At 43.3% G+C, this 17,583-nt stretch overlaps 1 protein-coding gene across 1 annotated transcript; it reads left to right on the top strand.

The window, feature by feature from the left end:
• Positions 1-246: 246 nt before the first annotated feature.
• Positions 247-17,050, top strand: LOC126376867 (uncharacterized). Its single transcript, XM_050024422.1, has 15 exons — positions 247-302; positions 1,426-1,621; positions 4,077-4,149; positions 4,743-4,870; positions 5,294-5,365; positions 6,914-6,997; positions 8,008-8,053; positions 8,866-8,945; positions 9,481-9,570; positions 9,707-9,774; positions 10,614-10,749; positions 11,424-11,533; positions 12,741-12,834; positions 14,911-15,039; positions 16,873-17,050. Exons 1-15 carry the CDS (start codon positions 258-260, stop codon positions 16,941-16,943), a joined length of 1,422 nt encoding a protein of 473 aa, XP_049880379.1. The 5' UTR covers positions 247-257; the 3' UTR covers positions 16,944-17,050.
• The last annotated feature ends 533 nt before the right edge of the window (positions 17,051-17,583 follow it).

Here is a 17,583-nt window from a genome sequence, read left to right on the forward strand (position 1 = left end):
CGTTGTGCTATGTCGCTTCATCGATTGTTCTGGTGCTCTCACTCTAGCAAATGATGGTTCTGAGTAACAGAAAAGGATAGACGCATAGGAAAGTGCGATGAGGTGCTGTCAGGTGCTACATTCTGCGTATTGAGATATGCGTCTGCTGAAGGGATCCAAATCATTATAGAAGACCCCAACCATTGACCAGATTGACAACTCATGCATCAAAAATAGAATAGTTAACACATTATACATCATCATCATCACAACAAAGTATGCTCAATCCTATGAAAAGCAGCAATTGCCAGGCGTTTGATGATGTAAGTGTAAGTAGGTACTGTATTAACATTAAATTGGTATCTCCAACATTCCAAAGACTTGAATTTTATTATTGAAAATTAAGCGAATTATGACTTTTGCTACATACTTTATAAAAAGCATTAAAACTGTAAGTAAATCTTTTACTAAAAGTTTTGTGTTGTGTACCATGCCATGCATCAATCAATGTGCGCCAACAATCAAAAGCTCGGTCAAAAACATCCTACTTACCTATCTAGTGCGATCTCTTTTTACAAAATTCATGAAAGTCGAAAAAAGTAACTGGCCACTCTCATTCTAGTCCACTGAAGAACGATGACAACACTCAAAGCTTTTCGAATCACCGTTTTACAGACGTAATCTAAAAAAAATTGTAAAATCAAGATGAAATTTTCTTTCTTCCTCCTTCTCGAGATCCTATTGGTACTGGGCAGGTTGAACTCATTGCTCGGGAACAGTGTGCCTGTCTTGAGCCCTGATGCGGCGAAGCTGTCCATTGCGAACAAAACCCGTAATGATAACTTGCAGGTAAAATTTCGTAAAGGATTTCACAATAAATCTTTACACCTACCTCACGGGTGGAGAGCACATATTCCCTTGTATATAAGTAGATACCTTTTCTTGCTAATGTCATGTAACCTTGGTACTAATTTTACCTTGTACCTGATAATTATCATTTGTACCTTGGTACACATTGTATTTTGTACCTTATCATTTGTACGTTGGTACTTGTGGCTTTGTCCATGACAAAAATTACAATTAAGTACATTACAAGCGTAATTAGCTACATATTAATAACATAGTTCTTTGGACATTGTTTGATGTTTACGCGGTTATTATCTTTATAGGTAGGTATACATGATGAGTTAGCTAAATAGAATACTTACAGAGCTAAGTCAAATACAAAGAACTAAGTATAATTAAATAATACTGGGTTATTACCGCGTTAAAATCAGGCACGTGTTGAAATATCTATCTGATTTTAACGCGGTAAGAACCCGGTATTAAATATGTGTTTTAATTGTAGTCCTTTGTATTTGACTCAGCTAACTGTATTCTATTTAGCTACCTCATCATCTATACCTTGGTATTTGAGGTTCTTTGTCCATGCCAACTCTTCCACAGTTCCTTCCATTCATAATGTTGATCGACAAGAGCAAGGATACCAGCGAGTTCTGGCGAGAGACGGAGATCCTGTCTCTGGTCCGCAACAACTTGGACAGCATTGACTATGAGCAGTGCAAAGCTGGAGAGAAGAAGAATATCGTGGTCCGGTTTCCCAGCAGAAGGACTGTCAGACCCATTTGTCGAGGACCTAGTGGTAATGTTTTATGTTGTTATAAATAAATTTCAGGACTGACCATTGAACTTGACAACGATTTAGATCTCACTTCTTTTGTCGTTGAAGTCAACAACCAAGGCATACATAACATAAACAGCCTATATACGTCCCACTGCTGGGCACAGGCGTCCCCTCAATCCACCGGAGGGGGTATGGAGCATACTCCACCACGCTGCTCCACTGCGGGTTGTTGGAGATGTTTTTACGGCTAACCAACCAAGGCATAGGTATATCATAATATTGAAGTTGGCTCTCATTTCACATACACACTTCGAAGAAACTGAGCGCCTAGCTAAAACGTTTACATTTTCGATTAAATGTAAAAAAAAGGAATATGAGGGATTTACCAGGCCATGTTCCCCAAAAATAATACAGATGGCGCTTTCGAGATTTAACGTGATAATTACCTATTTTCTCTCTACTCGGGTAAATCCGTAATTATAAAAAAAAATAATGGCAGAAGCCTTTATAAAATAATTGTTGCTTGATATTTGGATCAGATTATTATAGAATTATGTTGCCACCTACATTGCTTCTCTTTATTTTGATCAGAATAATAATGATCATGGAAGATGTGTTGTGCCTGGGTGTAATAACAAGGGTCATCATTTATACCCAAAAACAAAGAAAAGATGCATATTATGTCTGTTATTTATCCATGAAATTAGAAGGTTGAAACGAAATAAAATCTGTACTTACAGCGCCATTTGTATTTTTGGGGAACCTAGCGCGGAAAATCCCTCATTGGCTGGGTCATTTGGGGTGATGCTAACTAATCATAATTCATATCAATTATGTAGTCAAAATTTGCGAATATAGTTGTGGTTGTACAATACCAAAGAAGCAATGAATGACGTGAAAGTTTCATACTACGGTCGTTGCCTCACTCACATCACACCCCGGACATTTTATACAAACAACCTCGTTTTACATAGACACTACACATTAAACTATCGTACACGCGCATCTGTGTGTGTGGGGTGAGGTAAACCTAGCTCAGACGCTGGTGGGGAGCGGGGAGTAGCCGTTCTATGCCTCAAAAAACATTTCGTTTTGTGCATATTTTGGTCTATGACGACTATGCTACCCAGGCATTTCTATATAATAAGAGTTCGGTGAAATCGACCATGGACCTTGCTATAGACATTCCACATCAGGACCGACCGTTTTCCACATAGTTCTTCAGAAGTTGAACCTACTTTAAAGAGAAATTCATAATCAACTCTTGCACACAGACTTAACCAGTAGTGGCAGGGTTCATAGCGAACCTCCGTGCTTTTGTGATAACTTCCCGTTGAGAAGCTTCAGGCTCAGAAATCGCATATTTGTACATAAGCACTTATGTCCTTGCTACAAGAAGAAAGGGGTTCCAATTCAGACGAAGAGGAGGAAGAATATGAAGTCGGTGGGATCGACAAGTTTGACAACTGCGATGGATGTGGATTCAGATTGGAATTGTAGTTTTATTTTAATGTTTGGTTTAGTTTGAAGGTGGAAAGTGGAGCCGTGGTAGCTCAGTTGGTAGAACGCTCGCCTCTCTCTTTGAGGTCGGAGGTTTGAATCCACCACGGGCCTGAACCAATGATTGTCGAATCAGGCGTTTACGTGGTTTTCACTATAAGGCCGCGTTCAGGGACGCGCGGCGGGCGATATGGCTTAAGTGACGCGGTGGGCGACGCGGCAGGTGACGCGGCGGGTGACGCGCCACGCGCCTCTATGGCACTAAACTGCGCGCGCCGCATGACGCGCCGCTATGGCACTAAACTGCGCGCGCCGCATGACGCGCCGCTATGGCACTAAACTGCGCGCGCAGCATGATGCGCCGCTATGGCACTAAACTGCGCGCGCAGCATGACGCGCCGCTATGGCACTAAACTGCGCGCGCCGCATGACGCGCCGCTATGGCACTAAATTGCGCGCGCAGCATGATGCGCCGCTATGGCACTAAACTGCGCGCGCAGCATGACGCGCCGCTATGGCACTAAACTGCGCGCGCCGCATGACGCGCCGCTATGGCACTAAATTGCGCGCGCCGCATGACGCGCCGCTATGGCACTAAACTGCGCGCGCCGCATAACGCGCTGCTCGATGTGCCTCTTGACGTGCCGCTTAGCGCCCCGCCTCTCCATTAAAGGAGAAATCGCTTGAAGCCCCGCGCGTCGCACAGGGAGACGCCCCGCGTGTCCCTGCACGCGGCCTAAGGCTACGTCACGTACGGTCACGAGCATTAATACGTGCATTAATACTACTACTTTGGTACCATGTCACATTAACTTTTTTGACAAATTGAACTGTAAGTCTCACTAAATGGCAAATAAATGTTAGTGCGACAGAGTCCTAAAGTGGGTACATTATATTGCTCATGACTGTACCTAAGTAGGTATTTGGACATGTAACTGATATCGTACCTAATAATTGTTTATTTCTATTTAAGATCGCTACCTTTGCCCGCAATGCCCTCAATTCAGCAATTATACGGAATGTGAACTGTTCCGGGACTCTTGCAAGTAATATTTTTTTGTTAACCCTTTCTCTACAGGATTTTAGTGGTATCGTAACGAATACTGAAGGGGATGATTCAGGCAATGATACTGAAAAAAAGTTGACTTTATATCAACTGGAATATTCCGTCGCAAAATTGACGTTTTTTTTAATTTTCAATTCTACAAGCACCATGATTCTGAGTTGATATCAAGTGAAATTTCTTGCCAGAAAATTCATGAAAATTTTTAGTGTTTTTATAAAATTATTTTCAGTTCCATACTTTTGCGACGGAAAATTCTACATGATATCAACTATGAATCATCCCTCAAAGTTTTCGTTACGATGCCACATACTAACAACCATTTAATATATAAGAAGATGATTATGTTGATAATCAAGCGTCCAGTTGAGAGCCCTCGAAGTACTAAATGCCATATGCGGCAAATCTACAATAAGTCACGTCAAAAATAGATTACCAACAATCGGACTGCTTTGTCTTTGGAAGGCATCTAACTCATTAAATTCAAACCTTAGAAGTGAGATAACTCAGGCTTTTGAAATACCTTTACGTACATAAAGCTTATAATTATGCTGTATACAATACGCATGTTTTTAGGGAAAGGCGAGTGTTGCCAGCTGAACGGCAGACATACTGCGACCGGAAGTATGGCAAATGGCGAGCCATGTTCATACCAGCTGATTACACCCAGTGCAGATGTTGTGACGAGTGTGTCTTCTATAGAGGTGAGGTTTGCTGAGGTGAGGTTGGGTGACCGAGTCCAATTGTCAATTGCTGAACCACGGAGGCCGCAGGTACTGAGAGTGGTATTAATAAACGAATCTCAGCCTTGAGACTGCTCTCAAGATCATGTCAATGTGACAGTTCTCATATAAAAACAGAGACTTGAGCATGATCTTGAGGGCAGTCTTAGCTGAGATTCGTTTAATAATACCACCCTAAGTTTCAGGTTCTCTTTTAGTTTTGGTGGTGGCCTTTTGCCACACTCTGGTCAAATATATCATTCTTACCGTGTAGCGTGTGCTGACTGCTGGCTTACCAGCCTTATTTATCGAACTGTTTTTTCCTTGTTAGAGTTTAGATTAATTTATATAAAAATCGGTGAGAAAGCTTTTCTCTTAGTAACATTATCTTTTTGTCGCATTTAGAATTGGACCAATCCTGCATATCAGATGAATACAGCTTCGACGCTGAAGAATTCTTGCCGGTCACTTCAATTGGTGAGCTTTGGACCTCTGCCTTCTCGTTATTATACAGGGTGTTAGTGACATCGTAACGAATACTCAGAGGGATGATTCAGACCATGATTCTGAGTTAATATCAAGTGGAATTTTCCGTCGCAAATTCATGTTATTTTTTTAGATTTTTTAAATTATTTTCAATTCTATACTTTTGCGATGGAAAATTCCACTCGATATTAACTCAGAATAATCAGCTGAATCATCCCTCTCAGTATTCGTTACGATGTCACTTACACCCCATACAAGTACATACAGTAGCCATACAAGTAGGTATGGGTGTTAGTGACACTGTAACGAATACTGAAGGGGATGATTCAGACCATGATTCTGAGTCGATATCAAGTGGAATTTCCTGTCGGAGAAGTCATGAAAATTTTAGAGCTTATTTAAATTATTTTCCGTTCCATACTTTTGCGACGGAAAATTCCACTTGATATCAACTCAGAATTATGGCCTGAATCATCCCTCAAAGTTTTCGTTACGATGTCACTAACACCCTGTATTTAGATTTTGACCACGTCACAAATAAAAAATAAACTAGTGATGAACGTGGGTTTTAGTATTTGACAGCCCTTTGCTTATTTTTAAGGTGATAAATGTTTTATTATAGTTAGGTTAAGTTAGGTTATTAAGCTTCAGTACGACCTACTGGGTCGATAGCGATAAGCGCTGATTGCGGGTAATCGTCAACCACGCCGGTGTGGTCGGTATCGGGGTCCTGAAGTGTTTGGTGTCGCGAGCTCATTGGCTGCCTCTATGGCTAGAGTAATCGGGTCGTCGGGATCGTATTTTACGTCCTCCGGACGCCGATACTTTTCAGACGACCTACTCTGAACCGGCGTGCGTGTATGAAACGATTGATGAATGTGGAGGAAGCAAGAGAAGTGTGTCAGGATAGAAGCAAATGGAATTCCATAGTCTCTGCCCCGGTGGGAAATAGGCATGAATTTATGTACAGTCATGAGCAATATCATGTACCCACTTTAGAACCCTGTCGCACTATCATATTTGACATATAATGAGGCTTACGGTTTAATTTGTCAAAAAAGTTAGTGTGACATGGTTGCAAAGTGCATATTAGTACTCGTGACCGTATGTAGCTTTGATGTGGCTTCTTTAGACCCCAGCTCAAACTCAGATTTACTCAGGGCTTTTACGGCCTCCGTGGTCCAGTGGTTGAGCGTTGTGCTCACGATCCGGAGGTCACGGGTTCGAATCCCGGTGGGGACATATCACAAAAATCACTTTGTGCTCTTTAGTTTGGTTAGGACATTGCAGGATGATCACCTGATTGTCCGAAAGTAAGATGATCCGTGCTTCGGAAGGCACGTTAAGCCGTTGGTCCCGGGTACCACTTACTTCTTCTTCTATCGTGTGGGTTGTGAGGTTGATTACCTACTTACTCATGTAAGTAGGTGCGTAGTCAACTCAGGGGCCTTTGGCGGCTCAATAATAACCCTGACACTAGCTTTGATGAGGTTGGTCATCCACCTCACAACCCACACGATAGAAGAAGACCGTGTTTAGATTTCAGAGCCGGCTGCAACCCTTATTGGGGCCATACTGAACAGGAGTTCCGAGCGCTGAGATGCGATCACATTCTAAGACGATGTGAGTAGGTTACTTATATTCCTGGCTTAGGGTGGTATTAATAAACTAATCTCAGCTGAGACTACCCTCAAGACCATGCTCAAAATCCTGTTTTTACATACTTAAGAACTGTCACATGGATAGAAATCGAAAACTCAAGGTAATCTGTAGATTGGATAAATGGGTAAAAAGTTATGATAAAAAACGAAAAAAATACTTTAAACGGCTTTTTCTTGAAATGGCATTTTGGCGCTTACGTAATTTTGACTTTTCAGTGACGATATGATCTTGAGAGTAGTCTCGAAGCTGATATTAGTTTATTAATATCAACTTTATCTGTTGTAGTCTGTGCCGCTGTGCCGCGCCTTCAATTTGAGAAGCAGTAGTGCAATAGTGGAGGAGCTCGGTGGCGCAGCGGTAAACGCGCTCGGTCTGCGATTGTTGAAGTTAAGCAACTTTCGCAAAGGCCGGTCATAGGATGGGTGACCAAAAAAAAAAAGTTTTCATTTCGAGCTCCTCCGTGCTTCGGAAGGCACGTTAAGCCGTTGGTCCCGGCTGCATTAGCAGTCGTTAATAACCATCAATCCGGACTGGGCCCGCGTGATGGTTTAAGGCCCGATCTCCCTATCCATCTATAGGGAAAGCCCGTGCCCCAGCAGTGGGGACGTTAATGGGCAGATGATGATGAGACAAGAATGCATAATGATACACCAACAAGAGGGTGGCCCTTAAATTAATGATGATGATGTAGAAATCGAGGCAGACCGCGTAAAAGATGGTGTGACGATCTCAGTGCTCATCGAAGGGATAGGCTGGAGATCGCGCAAAGTCGAGACTAGTGGAAATATCAAGGGGAGGCCTTTGCCCAGCAGTGGGATCGAATGGGCTAGATAATAAGATGATGTAGTTAGCGGCAGACGTACGGGGGAGGGGAAGGGAAAGCATAGTAGTTAGGTATGCATACTTAGGTAGACTCATAGATTGTACTATATTGATTTATTGATAAGCTTTATTCTTATGGTTGTTTTCAGGCGTCCCTGTGTCCGTTCCAAATGTACCTAAAGAATCACTACACATGTAAGTATATTTACAATCGAAAATTAATAACGTAAGTAGGTACCTAGGTAAATATGTAAGTATGTTGTTACATACAGTACAGTAGTTGTCCAAGAAACCACTATGTAAGTGAATACTTAGGTATCATCATCTCCCTAGCATTACCTAACCTGAACATTTGACAGGTCCGGTTTTTTACAGAAGCGACTGACCTTCCAACCCGCGAAGGGAAAACCAGCCCAATACAGGTTAGGTCACATACCACCGAAAATACATTTCTCGGGAATGTGGGTTTCCTCACGATGTTTTCCTTCACCGCTGAGCACGTAATAATTATTTAATATACAAACATGAATTCGAAAATAAATCCCACAATCATTGGTCATTGGCCTGTGCTGGATTCGTACCTGCGATCTCAAAGTAAGAGGCAAGCGATCTACCAACTGGACTACCAGGGCTAAATTTGACATCCCTAAGAATTAATACTTAGGTATGTCACATTTAAAAATGGTTTTGGTCGTATTTACGGTTGCGGTTGGTTTGGTTGTATGCTTCAAAAAATATTAAAACAAGGGCTTTAATACACATGTTTTTGGCGATTTGATGGTTCCCAACGGGAAATAGGCGTGTTATTATGATGTCTGTTGATGGTTCATTTTATGGTCAGAGACCCAAAAGGTCTTATTGTATGTGTTTGTTGATGGTTCATTTTATGGTCAGAGACCCAAAAGATCTTATTGTATGTGTTTGTTGATGGTTCATTTTATGTTCAGAGACCCGAAAAAATACTCAGTGTTGTAGCTACGTACCAATGTGTGTGGTTATGTTGGCAGGCGTCGCAACTTCCGGTACGAGCCCCCCTCTGGTGGTAGCGACTGTCCAGTCTCTTGCCGGGGATATGATTGCAAAGAAGGTACATATTATTTATTTGGAGGTACGGCATTCATTTAGTCCCATAAAGATATAACCAATAGGGTATCTGACTGGGTCAAAGATAAATTATAAACTTGCCGCGGGGGTGGGCGCCATTTAGGTACTTCAGTAGGCCGGAGCGAGATGGTGGCTGAGTTCGAATAGGGACCCAGCCCAACGGGGTATAACGTAGAACCCTTGCCCAGGAATACGGATGAAGACCTCAACGATTGCAGAGGCGGAGATGGGAGCCATCTGTACGGCAATGCGGGGCGGAAGGGGCAAGTCACAGGGACTGTAACCTGGAACGCGACAGAGGGCAGCAGTAACTGTCAGTACTAATCAGAGACGGAGGTCAGGAGTCCTAGCTCTGCTTTGAAATAGACTACTCTGGGCGCCATCCCACTCACGTCAGACAGAGTACAGCGGAGCGGAAGGCCAAAGGGAAATCACTACCCCTATTTTTCCGTAAAAAAGTAGCACGGAGAGCATTAGTGATGTTGAACACTAGCATGTTGGCAATGTTTTGTTTTCAGATAAGCTGAAGGAGACTCAATGCCGCCCTGGTGCGTTCCTCCCAGACAGGGACACCTGCAACTGCTGCGGGAGGTGCAGCTCATACCAACGTTAGTGTTTGGTTCTTTTATCATTTAAATATTATAAAGATAGACCTCGTATAACAAATGGACAGCCAATCTCTGTAAACAGCGGCCGCGGCGCCTTTGTTGAGGTTTTTATTTTGTGAAATCAATTATGTTCCAGAATTAAACGAGAAATGTGCAGAATTCAAAAAAACAGTCCATAATGTAAATGGTACCAAGGAAATCGAGGTAAGTTTCGTACAACTTTTCGGTTGATTGTATCGTGTGTGCAATAAAGTATAAATAAGAATTTGATTTGAATTTTGATTTGATTTGATTTGTGTGCACTCTTGTGGCGAGCGGGCTGATGCGCGGAATTTCCTGGCTCTGTATGCACCAAGCTAAACTTAGTGCTCTTTTTTAGTGATATTTTTTTTTGACGTGACTTATTGTAGATTTGCCGCAAATGGCGTTAACTACTTGGCCCGGAACCGTGGTGTGCCGTTCCCAAGAATGTTCCTAAGTGGGAATGTTCCAGTTGACACTGGCTGCTTTTTAAAAAAAATATTCTTTCTTGTACTCTGGGGGGTTAAAATGGCCACAACGAAGCAATTCATCTAAACAAGCAATATTGCAATTTGACATTTGCGCATATAAAAGTAAGTGCGCAATGCAAACAAATGTCAAATAGCAATATTGCTTCGATGTGGCCATTTTAACCCCCCTGATCTTATCTGCCTAAAGATTAAAGCTTACATAAGGTTTGCGTCTTTCTACTGCCGGGAACTTTCCCAAAGTGACTGCATTTCCAGATGCGGCACATCACTGAATGAGGGACTCTCCAATCGACGAGTGACGATTGTGAATCCCAATACCGACCCCGCCGGCGTGGTCGACGATTTCCCTCATTCAGCGCTTATCGCTATCGACCCACTAGGATCGATTAATCCTTTCAAATATTTTTCCTCTCAGACGACGCCCTGAGCCGAGGTTCGCGCCCAACTGGACACCCTCAGGCCTGTTGTCTTAAACGTTGTACCGGGTGAGAGCCTTCAGCGCGGTTTGAAACACTAGAACTTTTTATCCAGGTGGAAGAAGAATTCCTGGAGCCAGGCTGTGACGACGGGCTCGTGTGCCGACAGGGTCGCTGCCAGGACATCCACACCGTGAAGACCACGGTTGGCAGCCGCCGGAAGAGAGACGAGAGCGACCTTGAAGCTAATGGTGACTTGAGGATGAACATCTCATCGGCTAGTCACTCGTTCTTCGCGTCCATACATATATAAAAAAAACATGAACAGCCTTTAAACGTCCCACTGATCCGCACAGGCCTCCCCTCAATTAACCGGAGGGGGTATGGAGCATACTCCACTACGCTGCTCCGCTGCGGGTTGGTGGAGGTGTCTATAGGCGGGACTAACGTGATTTCCGAAGCACGGAATACATACACACGCATACATAAGTATACGTTGGCAATCCGCATTACCTACAGACACATATACAATGCAATGAGCATTTGAGCACTTGAAATATTAAGTAGGTATTTTAAGTTTCTTCACTCCAACTCTTACAAAGATAAGGAGTATTTATAGTGCACAGTTAGCCAAGTAATAGTAAGTAGTAGTTGTCTAGTTTGGGATGTACAATTCAATACAATACAAATATACTTTATTGTACCAAAATAAAAGGATATATTAACAAAGGACTCCTAACTAAGTACATGGCAAATGGCCCATAAGGCAAGGAAATATATAAAAATTAAAAGATTGCGGGTGCAAACTATAAGTTAATCTTATCAATAAAATATACGACCCTAGAACAGGCAGTTATTTTTTTGGATTTCCAAAGGGTTTTCAGGCCTTACTACCTTAATTAAAGGTTGCTAAATACTTCTGCAGAGCCGTGCAAACGCGAGCTGAAGTTCTTCAAGAAGAAGTACGGCCCTGACGGCCATCTACACTACGATGCGCCGCAGTGCACGCCGCTTTGGCTCTACGCCCCTGTACAAGTAAACAGCTATATAAAACTATTTATTTTTTATGGAGAGTGCCAGTACCAACCTCAGTGGCGGACTTGCACCAATTGAGTTTTTAATTTAACTTAAGTGCAGTTTTCACTAACACAGTTGATTTGATTAATCATGTCAAATCACACCAAAGTTCATGAATTTGAACATCGACGGCGCTTAGAGCTTGACGCCAAGCGCGATGAATTGAAAGCCCGACCGCCTACGGCGATCAATTATGCATATTTAAATGGTGTACTATGTGCGAGGATCTTTTCCAATAAGATTGGCTATATAAGCACATGCGAGCACATGAACGTCGGAGTTGAAGCAGTCGCCGTAGCCGAAACCGGCTCGTTTATGATATCACCGTAACGAATACTGAGGGGGATGATTTAGACCATGACTCTGAGTTAATGTCAAGTGGATTTTCCTATCGGAAAATTCATGAAAATTTTAGTGTTTAATTATTCTCCGTTCCATACTTCTGCGATGAAAAATTCCCCTTGATATCAACTCAGAATCATGGCCTGAATCATCCTTCAAAGTTTTCGTTACGATGTCACTAACACCCTGTACCTATACGGCGATACGGCTCACCACCTATCACGTTGGTCTAACAGAAAGCTCAGTGAGGTGTGGGTACTTAGTTTGACTTGCGATGGACGTACCTCTGACTACCCTATTGGGATATAGTCGTGTGTATGTTCTATTTTATTCTAAAGTGGGCAACTTAGGTAGGCCCGCTACAAGGTGGACCGACGATCTGGTGAAGGTCGCGGGAAACCGCTGGATGCGGGCAGCGCAGGACCGATCGTCGTGGGGATCCTTGGGGGAGGCCTATGCCCAGCAGTGGGCGTCGTACGGCTGGTAATGATGATGATGATGGGAAACTTGATTGTAAACAAGATACCTTGCCGACCGACAAAGCCCTTGCTTTTAATTTCACGCACTTAAGGGGTTCGAACCGACGCTCCCCGATTGAGAAGCAAACCAGTGATTCAAGCTGTATTCTTCTTCTTCTTCTATCGTGTGGGTTGTGAGGTGAATTACCAACCTCATCAACCCTGGTGTCAGGGTTACTATTGAGCCGCCAAAGGCCCCTGACATGACTCATATAACGACTACATACTTACTTAAGCTGTAGAGTTAATCTGTAATAAATAATGCTAATATACTTAAGTATAATGTTACTTTTCCATTCCTCCAGTGCCGTCGCTTCGTGTGCTACTGCTCGTTGGAAGACGGCAGCATCATACAGGGGATCAAAGTACCGAGAGTTGAAGTCACCAACATGAACTGTGGTTTGTAGTAATACCTTCTTTTCTTTAATATCTTTATTCGCGGTTTCCCAATGGGGATATTGTCGAAATCACTTTGTGAGACTGTCCTTTGTTTGGTAAGGACTTTTCAGGCTTGAATCACCTGATCGTTCGAAAAAGTAAGTTGATTCCGTGCTTCGGAGGGCACGTTAAGCCGTTGGTCCCGGCTATTAGCCGTAAAAACACCTCCACCAACTCGCAGTGGAGCAGCGTGGTGGAGTATGCTCCATACCCCCTCCGGTTGATTGAGGGGAGGCCTGTGCCCAGCAGTGGGACGTATATAGGCAGTTTATGTAAGTTGGCAGTTTATGTCCTATAGGACAACTCCTAAATTTTTCACTACTTTAAATTTTAGAGTGGTAATAAATATTGTCATGCATTTATTTATTGTATTTGGTGCTAAAATACACATGAATTATAATTTTTTGATTATAAAAATCGTTGGTTTAGATTTAGACCTACGTTGGGATTCTAACCTGCGACCTAAAAGTGAGAGTCAAGCGTTCTACCCACTGAGCTAGGCTCTCCTCTGCTACGGCTAACACGCGTAACGTGATAAAATTTTGTCACGGGTCATTTTATCGAATCTGACGAAATAATTGTCTTTTGTCGATTGGTGCTAATATGTGAATAAGTCATGGCGGTCTGTACCGGGTGAGAGCCTTCAGCGCCATCTGCGGCAAATCTACAACAAGTCACGTCAAAAAAAAAAGCGGTCTGTCAAAATACGAAATCACGTGGCACGCATGTTAGGTATAAAAAGAAACTTAACGAGTTCGACTTCATTGAATCGTTCGATAATTTTATTATGTTGTGCATGTTAGCCCTGCTCATCATCAGTCATCATCATCAGCCCATTAACGTCCCCACTGCTGGGGCACGGGCCTTCCCTATGGATGGATAGGGAGATCGCGGGCCCAGTGCGAATTGATGGTTATTAACGACTGCTAGTGCAGCCGGGACCAACGGCTTAACGTGCCTTACGAAGCACGGAGGAGCTCGAGATGAAAACTTTTTCTTTTGTGGTCACCCATCCTATGACCGGCCTTTGCGAAATTTGCTTAACTTTAACAATCGCAGACCGAGCGCGTTTACCGCTGCGCCACCGAGCTCCTCAACTCCTGCTGGTATCGACAAAATACTTTGGAATATTCCGACATTCGCCTGTGATATACAGGGTGTTAGTGATGTCGTAACGAATACTGAGGGGGATGATTCAGTTCTTGAATCCTTCTATCATGTGGGGTATGAGGTGGATTACCAACCCCATCCACCTTGGTGACAGGGTTACTATTGAGCCACCAAAGGCGGTTAATACTAACTTACTTACACCAGTAAGGAGTAACCGGGACCAACGGCTTAACGTGCCTTCCGAAGCAGGGATCATATTACTTTCGGACAATCAGGTGATCAGCCTGTAATGTCCTATCAAACTAGGGATCACAAAGTGATTTTTGTGATATGTCCCCATCGGGATTTGAACCCGGGACCTACGGATCGTGAACTCAACGCTTAGACCACTGGACCACGGAGGACTGGACTCCGAGGAGGAGGACCTCCTTAGGTGGTCCCTGTTTGGTACATATTAAAGTCTATCTATCTACTCTCCCTGTATGCACCCACGGCTGGGTATAGGCCTCCTATCTTTCACGCCATCCTTTCCGGTCCTGTAGAAGTCTCATCCATTGCTTTCCGGCATACCTCACAATGTCACTAGTCACTGCTTATTAAAAGTACAGTCACGAGCATCAATATGTATACACTTTGGTACCATGTCACATTAACTTTTTTTGACAAATTGAACTGTAAGTCTCACTAAATGTCAAATATGTTAGTGTGACAGAGTCCTAAAGTATGCACATTATATTGCGCATGACTGTACCTATGTAAAATTGTGGACCGGGAGGTTGAGGAGGAGAGAGTGGACTTGTACCAGTGCAACTACTTGTTCACTATAATACACTCACGCGCAGATGACTCCTGCATGTTTATTTGGATTTCGAGCGCAAGACCTATGGCGATGATGATGATGAAAATTGTGTTAATTTGTGCCAACAGATTGTGCGCGCGAGAAATGCCGTACGGGCTCTGACGTGGAGTGCGATGGTTATGGCAACTACAAGGAGGCGGTGTTCACGCCGCACTCCGACGTCTGGAGCGAGAAGGCATACGATGACGTCGGTGCTGGTAAGTCCGAGCTATCTATCGACCCACTAGAGTCGATTAATTCTTTCAAATATTTTTCCTCTCAAACGACGCCCTGAGCCGAGGTTCGCGCCCAACTGGGCACCCTCAGGCCTGTTGTCTTAAACGTTGTACCGGGTGAGAGCCTTCAGCGCTCCCCATTTATTCGGCCAAGTAGTTAATGCCATCTGCGGCAAATCTATAATAAGTCACGCCGAGCTAAGACTGAGATATTTTTGATCATACTTAGGTTTATAGAATCTTTATTTCTTATTAAAGACTTACCGTCACTTACATAAGAAATACTTAATAATAATCATGCTTACGATGCTATACAGAAACAAAGTCATAGGATAATTAAAGCACATAATCACGGGTTCTTACCGCGTTTAAATGGGGATATGAGACTCCCGATATTTCGACACTGTTGCAAGTGCCATGATGGTTCCGAACATTCCGATATCAAAAACTTAAACAAGCGGCAAAGAAAGAGGGTAGACAGATATGTCTGCCCGTAGAAAATTATGGATCTACCTACTCCACTTCAATCTCATCAGTCATCCCGTGATCATGGCACTTGCAACAGTGTCGAAATATCGGGAGTCTCATATCCCCATTTAAACGCGGTAAGAACCCGTTATTATGTGCTTTAATTATGATAATAACCGCGTAAACTTAAAACAATGTATAAAGTTAAATATTTTGTATTACATAACGGGAAAGTTTGGCCTTAAATGATCGATCTGAGTCAATACGTTTCATATCGGACGGTAGTCGGTTATAAAGTTGTGCTCCCTCGTATGTAAACATTCGCTTACCGTAGTTTGTTCGTATCTTTGGCAATACGATATAGCTTGCGCGTCGTGTTATACGCTAACTAATATGTTGCGTGAGAGAGATTGATGTGTGTATTTTTTTTGTTAAGCACTTTCCGAAGGAGAATACAAGTATATTACAAAAAGTACTTAATGATAAAATTGTAGCCTATCACATAAAGTATACATTGCCGGTAAAGTGACTACGGAATTTGAGTAGCAGCAGAGCTATCGTAGTTATCTGTTACCAGGAGTAGTAGTAGAGTGGTCTTCATTACATCCTCGCGAGCTACTTGAGGTGGAAGAGCTCGACGAGGACGCGGCCCCAGCATTGGACTGACCAAGACCGCCGGCTCGAGGACAGCCATCACTGTCTGATGGCTTCGACCTCGCCGGCGGCCCACCGGATTGACTCACCGGATTGACCTCTTCTGTTGTTTTTATGGGTTCTATCCCCTTTTTCTTCGTTTTTCTTTTTCTCAACTTGTATTATAGTTTATGTATGTGTATTTATATTAACTGTATCTACTTATATCTATATGTCTTTCTCTCCCCATAAAAACAACAATAAAATTCTCTAATAGGACCTCCGCCGGCTTGAGCCGGTCCGAACACTCGGACCCGAGCTCGCCGGCTCACACCTCGGACAAGACAAGACATGTGCCGCCTGGCTGGAGTCGCTCACCGGGCCTCCCTCAACAGGGTCTCACCCAGTGGGCTGACTCGCCGGCGGCACCACCGGACTCGACAGGGCTTACGGAGGGGCGAACCTCGCCCGCCGTAGCCCGCCCCCGTGCCCCGCCCGTATTCGCGGGCGGCGAGCGCTCCTACACCAGGGGGGCAATGCCCCGAAGGTGTCTCCCCGTCGCGGGCGCAGCGTGAGTGACGACAACCACGACGAGTAGAGTGGGGTTGAACCGGCGACAGCGGCTCTCATACAAAATGCGCGTTAGAGCTTTGCCCAACTCTTCTCTTCTCTTCTTCTATTCCATGGGTAAAGTACTACATTTTTTTGTTTCAGAATCCCAAACACCCGTGCGCACGTCATCACAAGAACCAATCCAAGAGCCAGCCACAATGATGTCATCATAACCCTGATGTCATGATGCATCTAAGAAATTACCAAGTATCCATAGTTTTATAGGTTCCAAGTTAAATTTTGTATTCTTTGTTAAGTTTTTATTGGTATTTTGGATTTAGTTAAAGCGTTACATAATTTGTCAATGGGGTTTTTATTATACGTATATGATTTCATCGTCTCCCTAGCATTATCCCGTTTTTCACAGGGTCCGCTTACCTAACCTGAAGATTTGACAGGTCCGGTTTTTTACAGAAGCGTCTGCCTGTCTGACCTTCCAACCCACGAAGGGAAAACCAGCCCAATACAGGTTAGGTCACATAACCCGAAAATGCGAAACATTGGGTTTCCTCAAGATGTTTTCCTTGAGTTTTTCTCACTGGTCAGATTAATGGTCAGACTATTCTGACCAACGGGAAGTTTTGTTCCCGTTGTTCAGATTCATTTAATAGCTGGTGGACATCGCAGAAAAAAGTACAATCAAATTAAAAAATGTTTTGCATATTTTTATTTAGCTATTTCTGTTCCAAAATAATTATAATTTCGAGCCGTATCGCCATCTATAATGGTCGAGCCAACTATGTTAAAAAAAACGAATTGCGAAAACTGCGAACGAAAACGACTGTAATTCCGAAAAATAACAGAAATAGAAAT

This window comes from Pectinophora gossypiella, chromosome 21, assembly GCF_024362695.1.
Source record: "Pectinophora gossypiella chromosome 21, ilPecGoss1.1, whole genome shotgun sequence".
In the NCBI taxonomy this organism is placed as follows: domain Eukaryota; kingdom Metazoa; phylum Arthropoda; class Insecta; order Lepidoptera; family Gelechiidae; genus Pectinophora; species Pectinophora gossypiella.

Excerpts from the sequence above, each read along its gene's own strand:
- LOC126376867 (XM_050024422.1), top strand. The coding sequence starts at position 258 with ATGCTCAATCCTATGAAAAGCAGCAATTGCCAGGCGTTTGATGAT. Across the intron at positions 4,871-5,293 it reads CGAGTGTGTCTTCTATAGAG|AATTGGACCAATCCTGCATA; the intron begins GTGAGGTTTGCT and ends TGTCGCATTTAG. Across the intron at positions 6,998-8,007 it reads CGATCACATTCTAAGACGAT|GCGTCCCTGTGTCCGTTCCA; the intron begins GTGAGTAGGTTA and ends GGTTGTTTTCAG.